General features: G+C 43.9%; 1 protein-coding gene across 6 annotated transcripts in view; it reads left to right on the top strand.

Annotated features, from left to right (window-relative positions):
• AGMO (alkylglycerol monooxygenase) overlaps positions 1-16129 on the top strand; it is a 515888-nt gene that overhangs the window by 10581 nt on the left and 489178 nt on the right. For all 6 annotated transcript variants that reach the window (XR_005593863.1, XR_005593864.1, XM_039523587.1 and 3 more), the window contains exon 3: positions 15317-15468. Coding sequence is in view for 4 of the 6 variants with exons in the window: in XM_039523587.1 (XP_039379521.1) it covers positions 15317-15468 (152 nt within the window). In the remaining 2 variants the exon portion in view is untranslated. The remainder of the gene's footprint in view (positions 1-15316; positions 15469-16129) is intronic.

The raw sequence follows: 16129 nt of genomic DNA, 5'->3' as shown, positions 1-16129 counted from the left end.
GTATAAGGAAGTTAGCAGTTTTGGTACTATGTCTCATTTTTATTTTAAGAGTACTAAAATTCACCAGATTCATACATACTTGCAAAAATATTTATCAAGAAAAATTGCATTGTATGCATATAGCTCAATTTTGCGAGGTGCTGAGTGCTTTCCTCATAGTGGCACTCAACATTTTGCAAGATTTGGCTCTGTGAATGCTATGCACATATTATTCTGTAAGGATGGGAGAATTTGGTGAAGTGAATGATCACTGAGGACACTCGGCACTTTTCAGGATCTGGCCCTTGGTGCTGGCACTGAAATGAATGAGCATACTCTATTAACCTTCTCATCCAGCTCACTACTATTTTAATACTAGTATGTGAGATCTGGGAACACTTTAGCTCTTTTCACAGTTGTCTTTTCAAGCCAGAACTGTGAAAGGCTTTTAGCTTTCTGAGAGTACATTCACAAAGCAGTTACAAATCATAGAATTAAAGTGTTAATTGTCAGTTTCTAATGACGAATGCTTGGCCTAACGCTGTTTTTTATCAGTTAAAGGAGCTATGGACACTAGATAGACTAAACAGGACAGGACTGAAAAAGAGAACATTCTCTCTCCCTCCCCATCTACCTTTTGGTGGTGTAAAAGAATTGGGATTAAAAAAAAAAGAAAGCACAAATTTGTTGCTGAGCTTTCTCCTTCAGTCAGTCCCTTTTCAGCAAGAAAAGGGTAGGGAAATCTCACAGAAACTGCTAAAACAATATTTCAGCAGAACCCACAGAGTCAGGGGAAATCCTAGTGCAAATCATTAACAGCTGAGGGTTAGATTAACACACCATTGATTGTATCCTCTCCCAGGGACTAATTTTCATTTTCTCAACTAGCTGAAATGGTTTGCCACTTCCTTAAAAAAATCTGTGGTTGAAACTAAAATGGTGTGCTTCAGCCTATTAATCCATTAGTTAGAATGAAGCTTCAGATGCGTCATCACAAAGAGGTTTTTGGATTATGGGGAAAATGAGAAGTCGTGAAAACCAAATTTAGTCTCTGAGCATAGTTTTCCATTCCACAATCTGGGTAACAGAAGTGTAGCAGACCTGAGGGAAAACAGTTTTTATTCCGCGTTTTGTACTTCATTGGTAGAGAAAATGAAAAACATAGATTGTGGGTATTAGTATGCCATATACAGGCTATATATCTATATAGATATATAGAGAGATAGATATGAAATTTGTGTACAAGGGAAAAATCTTATCAAACATGGGAGTGCATCTTGCTTATAAGCCCCCCCAGACTGTGCCGCATGTAATAGAAATGCTTGTCGTGGATACACTACTACTTCCAAAAAACCTGTACACTTTTTAAAAAAAAACCCAATTGTTTCCTTATACTAAGTATGATATTTGATGGAGAGTAGTTTTTTGTGGGTAAACTGGATGGACTTATTGAACTTGATTTCAGTGAGAATAGAAGATGCAAAATGTTGTCATTAACTTACAAGTTGTTGGGTAAAAAATATTTTGAGAACTTCTATTATAAATAATTATTTCCCCCAACAAACTGTTGCCAGGATGCCTGAAATGTTGCTGTTTTTTTTAATATATTTTCCCAAGAGAAGTCTTATTCCAGATATAAATATCTACTGAACAAGTATGTGTATTATTTCTTACTGGTCCATTTCTTCTGTTAAAGCAGCAGAATATAAATCAATTCAAAATGTGTTTGGGGGATAAGTTAGGTAGGTACCTTTTCAAACTAGTTGGAGAACTCTCCATTTGCTGTACACGCACACGCGCACATACACACACACACACACACACACACACACGTTTTGGTGGTCATGTCTGCAATGGAATTTTCCATTCCAATGAGAAAGCTATGGTTTATCAGACTCTTTTTTTAAAACAGAGGAAATTAAAGTTATTTGAAATATTGTTGACTTCCAGAAAAAAAGGAAAAATGCCTTCTGGATTTTTCATACCATTATGTGTTTCATAAGATTTTTGCACCTTATTTGTGGCAGTAATATCCATGGTATAGTAGGGCTATATTTCCTAAAGTTCTTCATATATCATAACCAATGCAATTAATTGAGTTTGTTTACCAAAATTGTGCACATTCCTTTTCTCATGTAAAATTTAAAATCTAGCAAGCATAATTTCCAGACTTTTACGTGTCATGTGGGGTTTCTACTCCAGTCTTTCAACAGTGGCGATTGATGTCATCTGAAAGTGTGAATAAGTGAAACTCCATGCCATAATGGTCAAAATGGAGTAGACATTGTGCCCTGAGAAGCTTCCATTGATTTAGAGGCAGAGAGGGTGTGTACATACATGTACACATGCAAAAGCATGTCCTGGTTTTAGAGGGTACCTTAAACAGAATTTGGTTTCTAAAACATTTGTAACTCCTAACTTATTGATCACTCCTACTAGAGGAAAATGTGCAATTGGCAGTTCCTTAATATCTTTGTTTCCATTTCTCTACTTACTGGCTTTACCCTGATTCCACACAAAAGTTACATCTGTTTAACTAAAGACCTATTTCTAAATTGATCTAGTTAAACTGATGTGTAGACAAGCTTAATTTGATTTAACTCTGGCTTTTACTGATCTAGTTTAAGTCAGCAAGGAGTCGACTTGAGCTAAATTGATACAAGCTAGAATTAAAAGGGCCTGCAAAAGTTTACATCAGTTTAACTAAATCAATTTAGAAGTATACCCTTAGCTAAACCAGTGGAACATTTTGCAGAGACCATGTCTTAGAACATCAGTCGTTGTGAGTAACTGCATGGTTAGCCCAGTTCTGTACCCATTGAACTCTATCCCATTCTTTCCATTGACCTTGGCAGTTGCTAGTTGGCCCTCGTGTTTGAAAGAAAGCCATTAGACTGGTTTGTTCACACACATGGGTGTGTAGGAACATAGATTGTGAGCTATATTTACTGGGATTTGAGATGGGTTTTTATTTGTTTAATAACCTTTACCGCTCAAAAATTCCAGCGCCTCCTCCCCAAATGCGGTTCCCAAACCAGGTTATATCACACTGAATTATATTACATGTTTTCTTGTTCTTCATTAAGATAAATTGGCTCAGTTTGTGTATTCTGCAAAGATGTAATGTAATATCTATATTTTGTACCAGTGTGTCGAGTACTTAATTGTGTAAGACACAATATATTTACTAGATAATGTATTAAGCACAATCAGTATTCCACTAGATGGAGTACAGGAGCAGCAGTTTTAAAAGAGGCCAGCCTAATTTGCTGAGTCAACATCCTGAAATTCTGGAAACTAGAAAAAATGATTCCTTAATTATTTCTAAAATCAAACAGTACAATTTTAAAATAATAGACTTCCAGAGCTGCATATAATAGTGTGAAAAAAGTGAACTGTGGCTTTTTAAGACTCAGGAGTCTGACCCAAGCTGTTGATTTAGAAAATCCACATGAATATGTAAATATTTTTTCCTGATTTCACCATATGACATAAAATAATGATTCAATACAGTTATTTCTTTACATTTTTAAAGGGCTGTTACTCCTTTCTATGTTCTCGGAAAATTCACATGAATTTATTCTGGGCTGAATGGTACATGTCCATCCCTCATTCCCAACTGGTATGATACTGGCGAATGCCATGTGCCTGATTCTGGTCTCACCTACAAAGCACTGGAAGCCCATTGGACTCAGTGGGAATCACTACTTATTTACAATAGTGAGAGATCAAAATCAGGCCCCATGTTGAAAGAGATACTGAATGAACATTGCTATTTCTATAGCATCATATGTATATGGAGCTCATATATAAATACAATTAAGATAATTCTCGGTGGGGGATTGTAGTCTAAGAACCCATCCTGCAAATCCTAAAGCCTTTTCTAAACATACAAGTTGTGCCAGTATAGTTAAAGCAGTGCAACCTCCCTAGGCCTACACAGTTTTGTCTACAAAAGTCAGCTTTCGTCGACAAAACAGTGGAGATTTACACACTGAAAAGCCCCTCCTGCCTATGTAACTCCCCTGCTAGGCTGACATAATAAAACCATCTCGACAAGTGGCATAGAGATTTTTGCGATGTAAAGCAACACAGCATCAGTGTAGATACTGCACTTGGTTATGTCACCCTGTAGGGAGCCAGGGTGGCTTCCCTCCGAACCTGAGGGTAAAGAGCTGCTCTCTCAGAGTGGGCAGGGCCAGGACAAGCTTACTCCAGGCCCCGGAAGGGGAGGGGTGGAACAGGAAGTACAAAGGGCGAATCCCTTAGCTCAGTTAGGCCAGCCCCAGGGAGGGAGGCAGACAGACTGCCGGCTGTTCCCTCCAGACCTTACTGCCACACCAGGGGAGGCCCTGGACCAGGAGAAACCTGACCTAGAGGAAGGACTGGGGCTATCAGGACTGCCCGCCGCCGAGTACCCAGAGGAACTGAAGGACCTGATGTGGAGGGGGAGCTGGAGCTGCCAGCAGCTGAGTACCCGGACGAGCTGGAGGGAATGGAGTAGTCCAGGGACAGACCTGCACAGTGCGGTGAGTCTATTTGGTCAGCGTGTTGCGGAAGGATCCCCGCTGACCCAGTGATGGGACCCTCGCCCCACCACTGTCAGGGCCCTTGCCGGCGCTCCCCTGCCTGAGGGGCGCACTACGGACTCTTGCCGGCGCTCCCCTGCCTGAGGGGCGCTACGGACTCTTGCCGGCGCTCCCCTGCCTGAGGGGCGCGCTATGGACTCTTGCCGGCGCTCCTTCCTCTGCTAATTCCCCAGTGACAGAGGCCGGTGGGCCAACCGACACAGATGACACACCCTAATAGGCCTCCAGGAGGTGTCCCACGATGCCCAACTTGACCGCTCTGGTCAACAGTTTGAACTCCACTGCCTGGAAGGTACACAGGTATGCACCCCTCCCCCATTTAAAGCCCCAGGAATTTTTGAAATTCCTCTTCCTGTTTGCTTGGTGTGCACAGTGCACACAGCATCTTCCCAACTGACCATGCCACTTCTCCGCAGCCAACACTGCTCTCCCGCTTGGAACACACTGGAGCTATTGGATCTGCTGAGTCTATGGGGAGAGGAAGCTGTGCAGTTACAGGTTCGTTCCAGTTATTGGAACTTTGATACCTGTAGTCTGATTATAGTGGATGAAGGAGAAGAGGCACGAGAGGGACATGCAGCAGTGCCGTGCTAAGATCAAGGAGCTGGGGCAGGCACACCAGCAGGCAAGGGAGGCTGCACGCCATCCTCAGCGGTGACCCCACCTCCACTGCCAAGAGCCCTGTGGATACTCTGGGGGGACTGGAGGCAGCGGCCAGTGGACTCAACCCCAATGATGAAGCGGTGGATGAGGAAATGGAACTGGAAGACGACATGGGGCATGTGGCTGGATCGTCTGATGGTGTGGCAAGTCAGGACCTCCTTTTCACTTCAGAGGGGTCTAACCAGTCCCCTCACTCTGGCTCTGGCACATAGGATACAGGAGAGGGGAGTCTGGAAAGTGCTCATTTTGCTTTGATACTGCATGGTGAGAGGAGATTGAGCTCTGATGTACTTTGTTATATGGTAGAGGAGGGATAAGGGACAGAAAGTAAGAACAGAGCCTGTCCATTTTCACAGTGGAAGTTTGTTAATGTACACGGGGATGTCCTGGGAATTCTCCATAGAGATCTCTAGGGAACTTTCCTGTGGGTACTCAGCAATCCTCTGCCGAAGGTTCTTTGGAAGAGCTGCCTTATTTCTCACCCCACCGTAGGAAACTTTGCCATGCCACCTGGCAATTATTTATGCAGGGATCAAAGCACCACACACGTGAGCAGCGTATGGAGCTTGTCTGAAGCCACACTCTTGCAGAAGATGCACCCTTGCATCCTGGGTTACCCTTAGGAGTGAAATACCGGGTTTGATTACCCTAGCCTGTGGAAAAGGGTACCAATATTCAGAATAGTTTCCCTAGCTGCTTGTAGTATCTGCCTTAGCAAACCACCCGTTGTCCTTTCTTGCCCATTCCCCCTTGCCAATACTCCCGCCCAAAACTCATCATATTTGGGACTCACGCCAACCTGTGTGAAGGTCAAGAGACAGTGAGAAAGAGGTGTGTGTAACTGTCTCTGTTGATTGTTTCATTGTCTTCTGCAGCTGTGCCCTTGAGGACCCACTCCTCCACATCAGTGGAGCGCCTTTGTCAGATAAGGTGGCGAACCAGGAGGAGTAAGCAGGATATGTTTTGTGAAGTGCTGCAGTCAACTGATACAGCACATACCGAGACAAGAGAGTGGAGGGAGACAATTGATGAAAGACTGAGGCTGGCTGTCCTGAAAAGGACACAGGGGCAGGAGTGGATGATAAAGCTCCTGGAGGGCCAGACAGAGATGATGAAGTCCCTTATTACCCTGCAATCTTAACACATCCGTGCACAACTCTCCTTGCAGCTACTACAGAACTCCGCACCATGCCCTCCCCAAACTCCCTCACTGCATTCCTCATGTGTTCCCGGTTCCTCTCATTACCCATGCACTCCACGGCTATGGACTGGTTTCCCAATGAAAGCTGGAGTACACACAGCTGTGAGAGCTCTAATCATGAGACTGTTCCACATTGTCACATCCCCAGTTTGACCAAAAATTTGTGTTTTGTCCTGTTATTAAAAACTTAAGTCTTTGAAATAAAATGAATTTTTATTTGTGACATACTGTGACAGGTGGGTCCGGGGCTCAACCCTCCGAGGGGAGAAGGGGAGCCACACCGGCCCTCTGGTCTCACGGGGGCTCTGTCCTGTCCCTTTAAGGCTAGGTAACAGAGTCAGAGCCTCCGGGGCTCCGGCCTTGGGCCACAAGGCGGGGCCGTGAACCGTAGAAGGAGGGCTCAAGCCCCTGGTGGTAGGGCTGAGCACTAAACAGTACAAGGGAGCTCAGGCCTCTTGCAACAGGGCTGAGCAATGAACAGTTCAGGGAAGGCTCAGGCCTCTTGTAGCAGGGCTGAGCACTAAACAGTTCAGGGAAGGCTCAGGCCTCTTGTAGCAGGGCTGAGCACTAAACAGTACAGGGGAGCTCAGGCCTCTTGCAGCAGGGCTGAGCAGTAAGGTGAGGGGGATAACTGCCATCCATGAGTGGGGTGGCAGGGGGGACACAGGCCCACCCACTCCACTGTGTCCCGGCCTGGGGCCCTAAGCAGCGGCTGCTACCGCTGACGGTCAGTGGGGATCCTGACCGCTACACACTGACATGGGGGTTGCCTGGTCAGCAGCCTGGCTGAGGTCGGCTGCCCCCGGGTCACTTCCAATATCCCCCTCGGGTCCTACCGGGTCCTCGGCGTCCAGTCCCGGGAAGTCCCACTGCATGGGTTCCTCACCCCAACTCTGCTCCGGGGGTTCCTCAGGGTAACAGCACGGTGGTGGGGAGGTTCCTAGCGGCTCCTCTTCGTAGGTGGCGCGGGGAAGCTCCGGCAGGTCTTCCCAGTAGCGAGTCGGGGGTATCTCCGGCCAGTCCAGGCAAGGGCTCTGGGCTCCAGCGGCTTCCCCGTCAGGAGCTCCCTCAGGCAGGTCTGCTCCCCGTGGTGGCTGAGGCCTGACTGAGCTGGAGGGGTTGGCTTTTATCCTTCCGGGTCGCTGCCTGACCCTCTGAGGGGCGGGCTCACCACTCTGTAGCCCCGCCTCTTCCTGTGTCCGGGGCTCAACCCTTCCCGGGGAGGAGGGGAGCCACACCGGCTCGCTACACATACACACATCAGTCATTGCTAACATTGAAACATGGTGGCTAGAGGTAGGGATATTTACGTAGTACAACTAACACTCAGAAAGCAAGCACTATGGGGTAATTCAAGATAGCAAGTAAACGTTGTGTGGCCGAATGCATCACATAAAGACACATTACTGAGAATCATTGTCAAAATACTCCTTCAAAACCTCTCTGATTCAAATAGTTTTCTACTGCACCCCTCTAATTGCCTTTGTATCTGGCTGCTCAAAATCAACAGCCAAGCTATCAGCCTCAGTGGTCCACCCCTGGGGAAATATTTCCCCCTTTGCTTCGCAAATATTATGCAGAGCACAGCAGGTCACAATGACCGTTGGCTTATTTTCCTTATTGAGGTCCAACCAGCCACCTTTTAATCAACCAATTCAGTGGTCATTCGGCATGTGCTGAGCCTGTTGTTGAAGTGCTCTTTGCTGTTGTCAGGGTTCCCAGTGTAAGGCTTCATGAGCCACAGAGCCATAGGTAGGCAGGGTCTCCCAGGATCACTATGGCATTTCCACATCCCCCACTGGAATCTTCTGTTCCAGAAAGAAAATTCCAGTGTACAGCTTTCTATACAGACCAGTGTTCTGAAAGGTGTGTGCATCATGCCCGTTCCCTCACCACCCCACGCTGATGTCAGTGAAAGACCATCTGCCTGCAAGACCATGAAGAAGTAACTCTTTCAGATGATATACTTCATCAAAAGATAGTCGGGGGCCAAAATTGGGATATGTGTTCCATCTGTTGCTCTTCCTCAGTTAGGGAATCCTATTGCCTCAAAGCCAATGATTATGTCCTGCACATTACCCAGAGTCACATTCCTTCATAGCAGAAGGCGATTAATGGCCCTGCATACTTGCATCATCACAACCTCCATGATGGCCTTCCCAACTCCAAACTGATTTGTGACTGACCGGTAGCAGTCTGGAGTTGCCAGCTTCCACACATCGATTGCTACTCACTTTTCCACTGTGAGGGCAGCTTTCGTTGTGGTGTCCTTGCGCCGTAGGGCAGGGGTAAGCTCTGTACACAGTTCTAGGAAGTTGGATTTGTGCATCCAAAAGTTCTGCAGCCACTGCTCGTCATCCCATATGTGCATCATGATGTGATCCCACCACTAGGTGCTCGTTTCCCAAGCCCAGTACCGACAGTCCACCATGTGCATCTGCTCTGTGAATGCCAGCATTAATCTTGAATTATTTGTTTCCATGGCAGACAGCAGGCATCACCGATTCACCCTCTTTTTCACAGCTCATGGAATACCGCAGGACCAGCCATGTTGTGTTCATAACACTCATTACCAGGCTGGTGAGCAGCTCAGGTCCATGCTGTCAGGCAGAGATGGTGGGTGCACAGTTTGCAAGAGCATGAAATGTAGTAGGAAGCCGAGGGAATGATGAGACAGAAAGAACTGCGTCATGGGATGGTGATCTGTTCCCAGAGCTCCCAGCGGCAGAGGTTGACAGAGGTGGGCGACTTGCACAGTGGGATAGCTACACATGATGAAACGCTCTCTGTCAATGCAAGAGCAATGGCTGTGGACACGGTCTGCCGACATGATCTGCCGACACAAGGAGTGTTGCATGGAAATGCACAACTGATGTTATTAAAGCGACTTATGATTGTCAACGTAACTTAAGTTGACTTAATTCTGTAGTATAGACATGGTCCTATTGTGGGCACAGAAATATTGGTAAAAATAAGCTTATACTGGTAGAGCTTACTCCGTACAGGAAGGGGAATAAGCTATACTTGTATAACTCTGTGTGTGTGTGTGTGTGTATATATATATAATTGTGGTATAATTGTGTCTACACTAGGGCTGTACTAGCATAACTGAATTGGTAAAGAGTGAGACAGTAATACCAGTACAAAGACTGTGTGTAGACTTATGTCAGTAAGCTTTGCTCACATGAATAACAACACTGAAGTCAGTGGGACTATTTGTGAGGATAAAGATGATTTGCAGGAATAAGGTTTTTAAGAGTTAGGTATTAAGTTATACATGGGATAGCAAGAGATGACAGAGGTGTGTGGAAAGAATGAATTTTATAAGAGATCATGAGGACCTTTTATTTCTTATTCCCCCAAAGTTTATATCCTATTGGTTTTTATTCCCTCTTTCTCTAAAATAGATTAATATTAATATATTAAATTAACAGTTTGATAGAGTGAAGTCTGAGAGGAATAGGTATGGTGGAATGGAGGTCAGTGCTGGAAGAAAACAAAATATAAAATAGAAGATCTGTATGAGTACTCAGATTTGCCACATATTTTACTTAGTTTCGCTTTGTGATAAATTTTTTTCCCTTTGAGGAGAATTGGGAATTTGGATTATTTAGGCTAAAATTCCAGGGAATAAAATCATATTGGAGAAGAGGCTTTGGTTCAGATTCAGGGTCTAGTGGGAATATTTTTTTGAAAATGTAGGGTGCTATTTCCTGTAATCAAGGGCTTTCCAGATTCTGATGGTGATTTCCCAGCTGTATCGTTTTGGTGAATTGTTTTTAGCCTTGGGTTATTTCATGACTGGTTTTCGCATATTAAGAATGGGAGAGAATCATATTAATCTTGCTGATAGAAAACAGGGAATAGAACTCCCATAACTCCCTCTCCCCTTCCCTCCACCTTGCAAAAAGTTTGGCTTTGTGCTAAAGTGTGAAAAAAGCCTTGACTGTAGTATGTCAGGCATATTTCAGCTCGATTTGTGTCAACCCTAATAAGTCAGTTGACAGGGTAATAAATTGGGTGTCTGTTCAAGCCCTGGCACCTGTACAGGAAATAAAAGGGGATTTCAGTTGCAGGCGGGTTCACTTTGTTTTGCAAATGGAAGTTTTCACAAGGCTTCTCCCTCTCCCTCCCTTTTAGTGAAGTCATATTATTAAAATGTTTATTCCAATTTGAACTGGAGCCAGTTTTTCATCTGGAAAAGAAAGCTCCATAGTGTCTTTTGAAATGTAAAGCCCTAACCTTTCCACTCCAAAACAAAGGCTTAGTGGGCTTTTAATTATTCATGCATCCTGATGCATAATACGTCTCTGAGTAATTGCAGTTTATTTAAAAGAAATTGTCTTTGTCCTGCATTTTGAAATTCTGCAATGCCGTGGCTTTGTTTCTTCCTGTAATTGAGTTGCATGGTTGATCTTCACAACAGAAGCACAGGAATCCTAATAAAGCCCCACAAATATTAATACAGCCTCCATGATTGATTTCAAAATTGCTTGTTTCATGATATAATAAACTAGTAGTTATTGAGGGATATCTTGCAAGATAAGGGATGACCATGCTAGTTAAACAATACTGATAAGTCCTCCTTCCCTAGAATAATGTACACAGCTTTTTTTTTACCTTCACTTCTAGTGGTTCTCAAACTGGGGGTTGGGACCTCCCTTTTAATGGGGTTGCCTGGGTTGGCATTAGATTTGCTGGAAGCTGGGATTGAAGTCTGAGTCCCACTGTCCTGGGGCCGAAGCCCAAGAGCTTCAGCCCTGGGTGGCAGGGCTCAGGCTTCAGCCTGGGACAGCAGGGCTTCGGCTTCAGCCCCCCACGTCTAGGGCGGCGGGGCTTGGGTTTCAGCCCCTCTCCCCTGGGATCATGTAGTAATTGTTGTCAGAAGGGGGTTGTGGTGCAATGATGTTTGAGAACCACTGACTTAAAAAAATGGACCGAATAGTTAGGAAAAGTTCATAAAAGGGAAAGGAAAAGGGGAACTGGAGAATGCATAGGTAATTTAGTAATTGAGTAAGCCTTGAGAAACAAGATATTCACAATAAATTTATTTATAATGCTAATGGAACTTATGGCCAGTGTGTGTTGTGTCACCTTCTGTGCCCAATGCTGAGAGGCTATGGATCTGTTGCAACTCTTAGCTTGAGAGCCTCGCTTTTTAGTTCAAGCTATAAAGTCTCTGAAGGTCCCGTGTTCAATACCTACCACCAACCAAGATGGTAGCTGTCCCTCTGGATTTTCCTAGATTGTCCCCTTGAGATCTGCACTGGGAAGGGAATATCTGTGCATGGATTTCCCTCTTCAGCTCAGATGGTATGCTTCTTCTACTCTCCACACACACCCTGCTGCTTCAGGCCCCACACAGGTTGTTCCACCTGGCCCATGATAAGGGGAGGGGGGCAGAGGGTGCACATTATCCTCTCCCCTGGTCCTATGGTGCTTGCTTGACCTTCTTGAAAGGAGCCAACTGACTGTCTTTCCACCAGGGGCGGCTCTAGAAATTTGGCCGCCCCAAGCAGGGCGGCACGCCGCAGGGGGCGCGCTGCCGGTCGCTGGTCCCGCAGCTCTGGGGGACCTCTTGCAGACGTGCCTGCGGAGGGCGCGCTGGTCCCGCCCGGGCCGCGGGAACAGCGAACCCTCCGCAGTCATGCCTGCGGGAGGTCCACCGGAGCCGTGGGACCAGTGCACCCTCCGCAGTCATGCCTGCGGGAGGTCCGCTGGTCCCGCGGCTCCGCTGGACCTCCCGCAGGCATGACTGCGGAAGGTCCGCCGAAGCCGCCTGCCGCCCTGCCGGCAAAATGCCGCCCCAAGCGTGCGCTTGGCGCGCTGGGGTCTGGAGCCGGCCCTATTTTCCACTGAATAATACAGGGATATCATTATGAGGGGATCTGCATATCTGCATTATGACTTTATTCCCCAGAATTTTCTCCCATGTTGCTTTTGTTATCTAGCCCAATGGGGACACAGTGGTTTAGAGTGGACACTAGTATTAAAACAAGTAGCAGTAGCTTAAAGTAAAGGACAAATGGAATTTAAAATAAAACAACAACAATGAAACCTCTCTGATGATTCGGGTAATTAGATAACAGTTTGTCTATAATGGTAAATTAAGCAGAGGTGCTCAAAATGAGAATAGATAAATCTATGGAATATACAGGTTAGGAAAGACTCTCTCTCAGGGTTTCATGCTGCCTGGCTAGACAAGATGACCCAAAATGCCTGGCCTTCAGTTCCAACTGTATTTATGATTAAAAACTGTAATATAACTAAGAGAACTAAACTGTCTTCAGTGATTTTAAGAAGTGAACTTAGGCTTCAGAAAAAAGGAATTAAATCTTAAAAACTCTGAGTGAGCTTTGGAAGTGAATGCTAGGTCTGGACTTTTCTTTTATCACACTGTAAAAGAACAAATAAAAAATATTTAGCTAAGCAATTTCTGATTCTTCTGAATTATATACTGATATGATGGATTACTCTTCATTAATTACGGTAATCAAGTAGTGTCATGTGCTATAGATTTGTGGTTTGAGCATAAAGGAAAAATAAGCAGATTCTGACTTGTGCTGAGAGTTGTATATTAAAAAAATGTGTTGCAAGGTTAGCTTGAGTTTTTACACCTTGGCCTCAGCTCATGGAACAAAAGGACTCAAGGGGAAATGCTGAAAGTTGATCAAAAATGGAGGAAATGTATCAGTTCACATATCTTTGGATGTATTGCAGAAGCATTATATGTTAATAAAAGCCAAAGAATCAAGTGAGAAAACAGTATGTAATAATCGATACTGAATGTTGCAAGAGGTGTTTTAAATTTCCTGGTCACTTAAAAGATGTTAAGAAATACCTTTTGTGTGTGTGTGTTTGAATAGCATCAGTTCCCTTCTGACCTGTTGTGGAGGTGATTAAAGTTTATACTAAAGCTTGCATATGCCTCATGAGGTGAATTGCAAAATTCTGGTTGAGACATAAAAACATCTTTAGAAATATTTGTTACATGGCTCTTATGAAAGTTAAACACGTTCCAGGTGCATCTGTTGCTACTTCTGGGCACAGCTAAAATGTTTTGGAAAGTGGCAGGTACACCTGCCATTGCTGCTTCCAGTGAAATTCTCAATCTACCAGCTGCCAAAGTGAGGGTGAGCAGACTTTTTGAAGTGAGAAAACACGACACTTGTTGCAGGGATAGAGGTGAAGTGCAGGTGTGTTAAGGCCCTACCAAATTCACGGTTTATTTTGATCAATTTCACAGTCATAGTATTTTAAAAATAGTAAATTTCATGATTTCAGCTATTGAAATCTGAACACGGTGTTGTAATTGTAGGGGTCCGGACCCATAAAGGAATTGTGGGCAGGTTGCAAGGTTATTGTAGGGGAGTTGCAGTACTGCTACCCTTACTTCTGTGCTGCTGTTGTCCATGGCACTAAAGGTTTTCCCAGGTATAAAGCCTGGGAACTGAGGGAGGAAAAATGAACTATGTGTATTAGGCAGGGGAGATTCCAGGAAAGACCTAGGTCCAAGACAGCTGTTGCTTTGTGACAGAGTAATAGTGCTTTTACTGAGATTTCTGCAAGAGGGAGTTGCCTATGTGACCCCACCTCTGTTCAAGGAAACAGAAAATGTGTAGATTTTGTAAATTAATTACACCAAAAATACCCTGGTTTTGCATCACTGATTTCTTCTCCAGCTAAGAAACTGACCTATAAGGTCCAAAAGTCTGGTACCACTCAGCAAAGGTGTAACAATATATTCACAAGTCCTGATTGCTTTGAACAAAAATGAGAAAGACAGCAGCAAAGTTTCCCGGAGACAGTTTCAGCTACAACACACAGTCTTGGGCCCTTTTAGCCACTAGCCACTAGTTTATTTTCCTGTAACCTTGTAGACTCCCAATACCTGAACCATGGCCTAGAAACCCCTGAGCCCAAAACTGTGCTTTCTTCAACCACACCAACTCTTTTGTACTCAGAACTGAGTGAGGGTTAGGCCAGGAATGTCTGAGAGTTTAATTAGCCATTGTCCAGCAACACAAAAGAACTCTTCAGCCAATTTTTGTCACATTTTTCCTTTTCCCTCACTTTCTCCTTTGCACTTTCCCCCTCCTTTCTCTCTATCCCTAACCTTCAGTCCTGCAATACTTCTCCTTCCATCAGTCTTTCTAGCATTTCCCCTCCTACTTTCTTCTTGCCACACACATTCTTTCTTCTTCATCCTCAGTCCTTCATCTGGCTATGTTAAATGTATAATGAAAATATTCGGTGTGTTCAGATTTGTCGTGGTATTATTCAAATAATAATAATAATTAGTAGCATCCTAAAAGTATTTCTAACTTGTAGATTAAAAATGAGTTTCTCTCAGTCACGTGAATACCTTGACATCTCCCAGTCACGTGAATACCTTGCATCCGAAGAAGTGGGTATTCACCCACGAAAGCTCATGCTGCAAAACGTCAGTCTATAAGGTGCCACAGGATTCTTTGCTGCTTCTACAGAACCAGACTAACACGGCTACCCCTCTGATACTTGACATCTCTGTGTACCATAAATGAGGTCAAAGAAACTGTCTAAAAGGCTTTAGATAATTTGAAGCCAAGAAGGGACTGGAGATCTTCTAAGAAATAAAAAACACAAGAAGACCTCAGGTTGCAATGGAAAAAAGGTTAAACAGGATGGGACTGTGCTATTTTTTCACTCTTGGCTCACAGTCCTTAGTCAATAGTGGCATGGGAGTCAATGGTAATATTGCCAGAATAGGGCTGCAGGATTGGCCGAATGGCTTTATATGTTAGGGAAAAAAAGCTTCAGACTGAAAAGTGCAAATATGCAATACAACAAATCTATTACCTAATTCAAAAGGTTCTTGAGAAAACTGTTTTGTTGTATATTTCAGTGTTGTGTCCAGAAGCCTCGAGTTGACTACCTACATCTATGTGTGGGATAACTACAGACTCTTTGAACTGCTGTGGGACTCACCATGGACATGGTATTTGACATTCCTAGGAGTAGACTTTGGATACTACTGGTTCCATCGCATGGCCCATGGTAGGACTTGAACAGATTTTTCATTTTATTTGCTTGTATACATATTCCATTTATATATTCTCAGGGGTCCACAAAGATTCACTTGAACTTTAAGTGGGGAAAACCGATTTTGTAGTTTGTTTTTTATAATATAGATGTGAATGTAATAAAATGTAAGACCTAGAATTTTAAAAATATTGCTCCTATGCTCATAGAATACCACAGAAGGAAAAGTTTGGGAGGAAATATACGTGGGACGTGAATCCTATATGTATTGCTCTAATTTGTGCTTCCGGGATTACTTTAATATTCTGAATAGAGTGGTATAATGGGTTGACTAAAAAGTGTATCAGCATACTTCATTATACTTTTTTATTACAGTAATTCACACATCAGGGCCAGATTCCTTGTGTTAATCACTGTACAGTAAATCAGAGCCTTTGCTTATAATTTCAAAAGACACATACACACTCACAAAAAGGGTGGGGGAATGAGAAGCAACATGTAAACAAAGTACTGGTAGGCACACAGCTTGTTAGTTTAATCTTTTAAAAATATATTCAGTTTGTACCTAGTTTTTAGGAAAGGGCAAAGGTTAAAATATTTTATGCCCATTTTAAAAAAATGTTTTGTTTATAGTAAACTCTTAAATGTATACTCTTAAATGTATAAACTCTTAATT

Source organism: Mauremys reevesii, linkage group 2 (genome assembly GCF_016161935.1).
Source record: "Mauremys reevesii isolate NIE-2019 linkage group 2, ASM1616193v1, whole genome shotgun sequence".
In the NCBI taxonomy this organism is placed as follows: Eukaryota; Metazoa; Chordata; order Testudines; family Geoemydidae; genus Mauremys; species Mauremys reevesii.
Note: the sequence above shows the minus strand (reverse complement) of the source record. Positions and strands in the feature narration are given on the sequence as shown.